The sequence below is a fragment of the Schistocerca gregaria genome, unplaced genomic scaffold (genome assembly GCF_023897955.1).
Source record: "Schistocerca gregaria isolate iqSchGreg1 unplaced genomic scaffold, iqSchGreg1.2 ptg000414l, whole genome shotgun sequence".
In the NCBI taxonomy this organism is placed as follows: domain Eukaryota; kingdom Metazoa; phylum Arthropoda; class Insecta; order Orthoptera; family Acrididae; genus Schistocerca; species Schistocerca gregaria.
Window position 1 is genome coordinate 1,957,362 of NW_026061847.1, and position 9,850 is coordinate 1,967,211.

The following is a 9,850-nucleotide window of genomic DNA, read 5'->3' on the forward strand; positions in this document are numbered from 1 at the left end:
TCTTTCGCCGACGGATTGCATTTCCGTACAGTTTTTACAACAAACCTGAGCCTAGTTGCTGGTTTTTGTGCAGTTTCCTTATACGATCATTCCACTTTAATGCGCTCCGGGCGGTCACTCTCGCTTCTTTTACAGTAGGGCGGCCGCGGTGGCCGAGCGGTTCTAGGTGCTACAGTCTGGAACCGCGCTACCGCTACGGTCGCAGGTTCGAATCCTGCTTCGGGCATGGATGTGTGTGATGTCCTTAGGTTAGTTAGGTTTAAGTGGTTCTAAGTTCTAGGGTACTGATGACCCATAGTGCTCAGAGCGATTTGAACCTTTTTTTTTATAGTAGGCGCTGTATCCATCGATTTCTCACCAATAATGTAAGCCACTCAAATTAAAACGAAAGAAGTGGAAAAGTTAACTAAAGTCTTTATTGTTTCAAAATTAATCGTCATATTAGTTAATTAATTTATGTCACTGTGAGACGTGACCATCAACGTCTTCATTGAGAAATGTCTGCTGTTGACTGAGGAACCGTGATTATAGCCAGGCGTTCGCACCTCTCCATCCGATGCAGATTGACGGCTGCGTGTCTCTTTCTCCAGGGGTACAAAAATAAGGAAATCGCAACTGTACGGAGAATTTCCCAATTGCGTAGTGTAATGGAAACGAGTCGACGTCGGGCGTTACCCCGCAACAAGGTGGTGCCGTCCGTCATAGTTGTGCGTTAACTGTGGCGTCGTGATCCACAAAGCCAGCGAGCAGGGAGATGGTGATTGTGTGTGTTTGTGTGTGTGTGTGTGTGTGTGTGTGTGTGTGTGTGTGTGTGTGTGTCTGCCGGAGCGCTCGACGCCGTCCACTGCACAGTGACCAACCTGTACGTGTCCCCAGCCCACCAATCCTGTCCGGTGCTCCGTAAGTTTGTTTTATGTGCACTAAACGACGGGGCACACTGTACCGCATTTTATCCGTAAATGAAACTGACCACGGACATCTACTGGCCTGTGGAGTCTGGACGTCACGGACGAGGTGAGCTGGCAACATTTCTGTTTGCGGAATACATGCCGAATCCTGTAGAGAAGATTTCAGTTCTCCACGAACGAGTTCAATGTGTCTGCAATAATTAGGCTCTGGCGATTTGGGCCTTTACTTTGAGAACGGCGGAAAACTTATCAGAGACTAGGTTCTCTAACCGGTTGCGTTACGATGCACGTGACAGACGGAAAATTTCGTTTTCTTAAGATGTGTTTATTATGTTATATTTCGTAATGGGCAGATGCAGCAATGCCGTATCTGTCTGTCGAACTGACGCGGCAAGGTGCGTTCCGTCGCTCCGTTTTCGACGGCAAGTCGGAGACTGTGGTCCGGAATTACGTTCCCTTGGGAAAAGAGCTCTTCGGCTAGTCCAAAAGAGGCGGCGAAATTCTGGCGAGCGAACTGCGGGAGACAGCCGCGAAAAGGGCGGGTCGCTCTGTGAACTACCCGCTTTTCGGACCTTTTCATCACTTTCAGAGTTTTCAATCGGGTACTGTCGACATTCGTGGCCATAGCTCGCCAATACGAGGTTGCAGTGTATTTTAGTCGAGTCATCTGATGTGACGCCGGTGGCATTTGTTACGTCATATACAAAATAAATTACATATATTTCTTATATATTTTTATTTTTAATTTATGAGCATGTATTTTTATTTGGTTTGGGCATGACTCTCTCAGGGATATTATCTTTTGTTATCACTTTTACTTAGGTGCGTAAGTAAATATGAAACGGATTCTTGAAGGGCCGCTGTTATGTACCAACTTTAGATTTTGAACGTGGTGACTAAAATATAGTTTCCATTAACTGAATTGAATGTAATTTTGTTAATTTCTGTTTATTGATTGCAAAGCAAGACTTGAGAGAACTTTGATTGTTGCCGTGAAGCGGCCAGGATAAAACTTACTGAACTCATGGAATCTGTATAATTTAAAAATTAATTATCTGTTCCAGTTTAAAAAGGTTCTTATAACGAAATCTCTCGCATTTACAGTTACTGTTAACACTTTGAAAAATAAATTAATACTTCGACGCGTAATGACCGACCAGAGAGATGAGCTTCTCGCAGCGCAAATTACTGGAAAAATGCTAATTAAAAATAATTAGCCACTGCGAGCAGTTGAGGTGACAACTATTACAAAGAAACTGAATTTGTGATAACAATAACAAGTTTATTGTATCAGAAATACGAATAACTTACATAAAATATGTGTACCGCTAAGTGACTGCCCTCCGTACAGCGAAACAAAACAGTGTGTGTACCATAAAGTACGTCCTTCCTCCTTGGCCGTACAATCGCGTCTCTTTCGATCCTTTTTTATTTTCATAGACATTAAATAAATGTGCTACTCTTAAGTACCAGATAGGGTTGATTGAAGAGATAAAGAAGATCCAACGGAGAGCAGCGCGTTTCGTTTCAGGATCATTTAGTAATCGCGAAAGCGTTACGGAGATGATAGATAAACTCCAGTGGAAGACTCTGCAGGAGAGACGCTCAGTAGCTCGGTGCGGGCTTTTGTTGAAGTTTGGAGAACATACCTTCACCGAGGAGTCAAGTAGGCTCCCTCCTACGTATATCTGACGAAGAGACCATGAGGATAGAGATTAGAGCCCACACAGAAGCATACCGACAATCCTTCTTTCCACGAACAATACGACGCTGGAATAGAAGGAATACCTTAACTGCGGTTTACAACCGTTAAAAATGTCAATATCTGTGCGACCGTCACACTGGGAAGGCATACATGCAACGGCAAGTGGAAGAATGAGAGCGAGGGGGCGCCGCGCGCAGCCTGAGCCCCGGCAGCGCCGTGACGGACGGCCGCGGCCCGGACCCGGACCCGGCCTGTCCCGCCCACGGCTGCCCTGCCGCTGGCGCTCCCACGCGGTGCCCCGGGAGCCAGCAGGCCGGCCGGCAGTGGGCGGCGGCCGCGGCGGCACAGTCTTCTGCCGCACTCTGCTCTCCTCGCCACTTGCTGCAGGACAATCTTCCTCACTTTTCTTGTTCGAGCTCAAAACAGACTCTCTACGCAATAAAACTTGTACTCATCTTGTGCTCACGCCACGCCAAAGGAGTTTACCTGATTCTTTTTCAGATACTCGCCATACTGACTCGTTTGATGCGGCACGCCACGACTTCCCTCCTCGAGCCATCTTCGTCATCTAACTTACTACAATGCCCTTAAATATTTGTGGCACGCCTCCGAATCTCCATTTTCCCCCTACTATTTTCGCTCTCTGCGACTTCGTCTTTCTGGATTGAATCTCTCTCATGTCCTGACACACGTCCTTTCGTGCTATCCCTTTTTATTCTCAGGGTTTTTCACACGTTCCCTCAGTCGCCGATTCTCTGAGGAACCATTTCGCACCTTAGCAGCCCGTGATGATCTTGAAAACTTCCGGTGATGACTGAAGGTAAGGGCACAGGTCGGGAAACGTCCAAGTCGACAGTCGCCGTGAGACGTGTGACAGTGGTCCGGCTGTCGCTAGGAACGTAGGGTGCGCAGCTGCTGACGTCACACGCACGGCCGCCTGCCCGCGGGGCCTGTGTGCGCTGGGCGGGGCTCCGGGCGAACCGGAACGCGGGCGGACGGCTTTTACAGCCATTCTTACAACCAAAAATTAATGTAAACCGGAATACTTCGGCGATCCCACAAAAAATGGGCCACACCCAATGAAACAGCAATAATTTCAATGTCTTTGAAACAACAAAATTCAATAATTTACACTGACTAAATATTTTCACCGTCAACCTCTGGATTAACAACTATTAATCGCTTCTGCAATTTCAACATACGATATCTGAGACTACATAGCAAATCACTATATCCATCACCTGTCAAAGCTAAGTATCTGCATCTATTTTATTTTTCGGCTTTTTTAATACAAATGTTTGTCACAACATCGCGTACCCCACAACTACACAGCAAATGATTACAACACAAACATCTCATATTTAGTCGTATCTGTCTATTTATTTAATGACGAGTGTACTACTTTCCCAGTAACTTTATTCAAATGTTGACTATCTTGTTGTTGTGGTCTTCAGTCCTGAGACTGCTTTGATGCAGCTCTCCATGCTACTCTATCCTGTGCAACCTTCTTCATCTCCCAGTACCTACTGCAACCTACATCCTTCTGAATCTGTTTAGTGTATTCATCTCTTGGTCTCCCTCTACGATTTTTACCCTCCACGCTGCCCTCCAATGCTACATTTGTGATCCCTTGATGCCTCAGGACATCTCCTACCAACCGATCCCTTCTTCTAGTCAAGTTGTGCCACAAACTCCTCTTCTTCCCCAATTCTATTCAATACCTCCTCATTAGTTATGTTATCTACCCATCTAATCTTCAGCATTCTTCTGTAGCACCACATTTCGAAAGCTTCTATTCTCTTCTTATCCAAGCTATTTATCGTCCATGTTTCACTTCCATACATGGCTACCATCCATACAAATACTTTCAGAAATGACTTCCTAATACTTAAATCTATACTCAATGTTAACAAATTTCTTCTCTTCAGCAATGATTTCCTTGCCATTGCCAGTCTACATTTTATATTCTCCCTACTTCGACCATCATCACTTACTTTGCTCCCTAAATATCAAAACTCCTTTACTACTTTAAGTGTCTCACTTCCTAATCTAACTCAGCATCACCCGACTTAATACCACTACATTCCATTATCCTCGTTTTGCTTTTGTTGATGTTCATCTTATACCCTCCTTTGAAGACACTGTCCATTCCGTTCAACCGCTCTTCCATGTCCTTTGCTGTCTCTGACAGAATTACAATGTCATCGCCGAACCTCAAAGTTTTTATTTCTTCTCCATGGATTTTAATACCTACTCCGAATTTTTCTTTTGTTTCCTTTACTGCTTGCTCAATATACAGATTGAATAACATCGGGGAGAGGCTACAACCCTGTCTCACTCTCTTCCCATCCACACCTTCCCTTTCATGCCCCTCGACTCTTGTAACTGCCATCTGCTTTCTGTACAAATTGTAAATAGCCTTCCGATCCCCGTATTTTACCCCTTACACCTTCAGAATTTGAAAGAGAGTATTCCAGTCAACATAGTCAAAAGCTGTCTCTAAGTCTACAAATTCAAAAAACGTAGCTTTGCCTTTTCTTAATCTAGCTTCTAAGATACGTCGTAGGGTCAGTATTGCCTCACGTGTTCCAATATTTCTACGGAATCCAAACTGATCTTCTCCGAGGTCGCCTTCTACCAGTTTTTCCATTCGTCTGTAAAGAATTCGCGTTAGTATTTTGAAGCCGTGACATTTTAAGCTGATAGTCCAATAATTTTCACACATGTCAACACCTGCTTTCTTTGCGATTGGAATTATTATATTCTTCTTGAAGTCTGAGGGTATTTCGCCTGTGTCATACATGTTGCTCACCAAAACGTAGACTTTTGTCAGGACTGGCTCTCCCAAGGCTGTCAGTAGTTCTAATGGAATGTTGTCTACTCCCGGGGCCTTGTTTCGACTCAGGTCTTTCAGTGCTCTGTCAAACTCTTCACGCAGTATCGTATCTCCCGTTTCATCTTCATCTACATTCTCTTCCATTTCCATAATATTGTCCTCAAGTACATCGCCCTTGTATAGGCCCTCTATATACTCCTTCCACCTTTCTGCTTTCACTTCTTTGCTTAGAAATGGGTTTCCATCTGAGTTCTTGATATTCATTGAAGTGGTTCTCTTCTCTCCAAAGGTGTCTTTAATTTTCCTGTAGGCAGTATCTACCTTACCCCTCGTGACATAAGCCTCTGCATCCTTACATTTGTCCTCTAGCCATCCCTGCTTAGCCATTTTGAACTTCCTGTTGTCGATCTCATTTTTAGACGTTTGTATTCCTTTTAGCCTGCTTCATTTACTGAATTTTTATATTTTCTCCTTTCATCAATTAAATTCAGAATTTCTTCTGTCACCCAAGGACTGATCCTCTGGTGCCTTCACTACTTCATCCATCAAAGCTACCCTTTCTTCTTCTACTGTATTTCTTTCCCACATTCTTGTCAATTGTTCCCTTATGCTCTCCCTGAAACTCTGTACAATCTCTGGTTCTTTTAGTTTATCCAGGTCCCATCTCCTTAAGTTCCCACCTTTTTGCAGTTTCTTCAGTTTTAACCTACAGTTCATAACCAATAGATTGTTGTCAGAGCCCACATCTGCCCCTGGAAATGTCTTACAATTTAAAACCTGGTTCCTAAATCTCTGTCTTACCATTATATAATCTATCTGATACCTTTTAGTATCTCCAGGATTCTTCCATGTATACAACCTTCTATCATGATTCTTGAACCAAGTGTTAGCTGTGATTAAGTTATGCTCTGCGCAAAATTCTATCAGGCGGCTTCCTCTTTCATTTTTTAGCCCCAATCCATATTCACCTACTACGTTTCCTTCTATTCCTTTTCCTACTATCGAATTCCTGTCACCCATGACTATTATATTTTCGTCCTCCTTCACTATCTGAATAATATTGTTTATCTCATAATATATTTCTTCAATTTCTTCATCATCTGCAAAGCTAGTTGGCATACAAACTTGAACTACTGTAGTAGGCGTGGGCTCCGTGTCTATCTTGGCCACAATAATGCGTTCACTGTGCTGTTTGTAGTAGCTTACCCGAACTCCTATCTTTTTATTCATTATTAAACCTACTTCTGTATTACCCCTATTTGATTTTGTATTTATAACCCTGCATACACTTTACCAGAAGTCTTGTTCCTCCTGCCATCGAACTTCGCTAATTCCCACTATATCTAACTTTAACCTATCCATTTCCCTTTTTGAATTTCTAACCTACCTGCGCGATTAAGGAATCTGACATGTTGACTATAATTGCTATTATAAAACTGTGCTAATCTAAAACTGATCAAAAGCATGTGATAGTAGACTTCACAATTCAAAAGAGAAGCAAAAAACGCTTCCGTCAAGAAGGCATAAATAATGCTTGAGAAAAACTTTAGTAACAATTCGTTCTCATTTAATGTGAGCACGTTTATGCAAGAATACTAGATTACTTATTTATAAACAAACCTTTATTTGTAATTATTGCCAATGATCTGAGTATGACTGAATACATTTCTTCATTCAAATATTATTGTAATATATTACTTTAGTCCTGGAAGTGGTCAAGTTGAATCAGATCGTGTCAGTAGAACTTAAGAACGATGTGCTTTTGATGTGGATGGCCTTCAGACAATACCAGAACACTACAAGAGTCGATTGGAGACCGACGCTTTTGCAGTAAAGCGATTCCAGCACACTGTGTCGAGCGCCGGAGGAAGTCTTACAGGTGACTGATTTCAGTACTCCAAATTTGAAGGCGCTCACAAGAGAACCGAATGTGTCCCGAAGTAAGACACTAATTTCTTCAGCTGCTATTACGCAACTGAGGGTACACATATTACGAGTTACTACTCTTTGTGCAATGGAACTGAGGATAAACAGAATATGAGTTACCGCCCGTGGTGGTATGAATTTCGAAGTGATTCCACTGTGGGCACAGTAGAACTCTGACAGTTCTGAGTCGGCTGCATGGAATGTTGGGGCATTGTCTGAGTAGACACTGACTGGCAGGCTCCTACGTCCTACAAAGCACTGCACGACCATCAAAAATCGGTCAGTTGCAAGTTCAATATGAATGGCCTGTGTTGTTGCACATGTGAATAGAACAATGTAGGACCTTTTTGTTTGATGCCCAGATTTGACATATAATGGTCCAGCAAAATCGATGCCCGTTACTGCAAATGGTCTTGAAGGCTGAACTCTGCCCAGTGGTTGTGGGGCCTCCATCTCTTCATACCGGCGACTGTGTATTATCTTGCACGGTAGGCAAGAGAGAACAACTCTCCGAACAGCTCGTCGTCCTCGCAGAATCCAAAATTCTTCTCGCAGCTCCCCTAACATAATCTGCACACCGAGATGATGCAGTCATACATGTCTGATGAAAAGCTCAGTGAAATGGTGACGTCCATCCAATATAATTGGATGCTTCTCTGAGTGTGACAGTGCAACACATTGCAGCCTACCACCAAGATGAAGGATGCCATCCGATATAAAGGGATTGTATCGAGCGATCTTTGATTCCTTGGGAAATTGTTCTCCCTTACGCAGTGCAGACAGTTCACCAGTTCCTCGTGAACTCTTCTGATCCAGTAGGTGCGGGTATTTTGTAATTCCAAAGCACTCAAACTGACAGAGATTCTGTTTTTGTTTCTTGTTGTGCTGATAAATCGAAATACAAAGGCAGTACTCGACAATATGAACTGGACCTTGCTGTGTCCAGTAGTGGCTCAGTGATGGTGATAAGAGTGATATTTGCTCTCGTTTTGGCTTCTGGCATTGATGGAGTTCTGGCTGGGATGTCCAGTGGCCAGAACTGCTTGTATTCTGAAAGCCACAGTGGTCCACCCCACTAGATATCAAGAGTGCTAGCAGATTTGCTTCTAATCGGCAGGATTTTGGCTTCCCGGACAGTGCCTCCATTGGCTGGGTGTGGTGTATGTCAATATCTCTGTTACTCGATTACAAATAAAGGTTTTCCATTTCTTTGCATCACTCCGTACCCATTCCAAAGTGACTGTCGGGTGCGCTCCACAAGGTAGCTCTGTTGGCATGAAACCCTGTTTCCTGGCAAAAGTAATGAAGGAGTCGCGATCCAACCAATGCAGCGAGTAACTCCAACCTGGGTAGAGTTACCTTCTTGATGGGGGCTAGTCTGTTCTTGCTACAGACAATGTGCACATTGTATCCAGTTTCAGTAGCTGTCCTTACGTACAAAACAGCGCCGTAGGCTCTTTCAGATGCATCACAGAATACATGCACCTCCGCAGAGCCACCTGTGCCTAGCGTCCCTATCCATCTAGGAATATGCAGTGATGACAAGTGATGAAGCTTTGAGACCCACGAGTGCCAACGACATGCAAGATCTATCGGCAGGACTTCCTCCCCTCAGCCATGTGTCTTGGAAAATTCGCTTTGAAACGATCCCAACAGGAGTGAACACACCAACAGGGTCATAAAACTAAGCAGCTGCTCGAAGAACATTTCTCTTGGTAACTGGTTTGTCCATTAGATCTTCAGCTATCTTCTTGTAGTCACTGCAGATAGTCATTTTCCGTGTTCCAATTAATTCCTAAAACTTGGACTGTGGACTTTGTTTCAAGGCCTTTGACATCCCATATTGCCTTCAGATCATTCGAATTAGTCGTCCAGTTGGACAATAGAAGACTTACCTGCTGGAAGAGTTTTGTCAGTTCATGGTAAACAGTTGCAACGGTGTTGCCTTCTCTAACACTCGCTACAAAGTCGTCCACGAATACTGAGTTATTTACAAGTCCTGAAGCTTGCCGATATTTTTCACTATTTAGTGCTGCTAGCTCCCTTATGGCAGCTGACAAAAGGAATGGGTTCAGTGCAAGTCCAAATGGCAAAAGTTTGAAGCGATATGTAATCACGTCGTTTGTGGTCATCTGGGCACCATTTCCAGCTTGCTCGACTCGATACCAAAAAAACCACGTGAGGTCTCTGTCTTCTTCATTCAACGTAAACTGCAGGAAAGTTTGGTCCACATCACACACTAATCCCACCGGAAGTGTGCGGAATCGTAATAAGATTGCCAAAATATCCGGAAATAAATATGGTCCCTTTTCGAGGGCATCATTCTGCGATAGAGACTCTGGCTCATGTGAAGATGCATCGAAGACTATTCTGTACTTCACACTTCCACTGCTGCGTTTCTTCACGATGTGGTGTGGCAGGTAGAATGTGTTTCCAGCAGTACAGTCCTCAGGTGCTACGTCTTCCTGGTTCTTC

The 9,850-nt window shown here is 43.8% G+C and overlaps 1 protein-coding gene across 1 annotated transcript; it reads right to left on the reverse strand.

The window, feature by feature from the left end:
• Positions 1–2,744: 2,744 nt before the first annotated feature.
• On the reverse strand, positions 2,745–3,625 carry LOC126311354 (putative uncharacterized protein ASB16-AS1). Its single transcript, XM_049992218.1, has 2 exons — positions 3,534–3,625; positions 2,745–2,994 (listed from the first exon to the last, which is right to left on the reverse strand). Exons 1-2 carry the CDS (start codon positions 3,623–3,625, stop codon positions 2,745–2,747), a joined length of 342 nt encoding a protein of 113 aa, XP_049848175.1.
• Positions 3,626–9,850: the final 6,225 nt, after the last annotated feature.

Excerpts from the sequence above, each read along its gene's own strand:
- LOC126311354 (XM_049992218.1), bottom strand. The coding sequence starts at position 3,625 with ATGGCTGTAAAAGCCGTCCGCCCGCGTTCCGGTTCGCCCGGAGCCCCG. Across the intron at positions 2,995-3,533 it reads CAGGCGGCCGTGCGTGTGAC|CAAGTGGCGAGGAGAGCAGA; the intron begins GTCAGCAGCTGC and ends ATTGTCCTGCAG.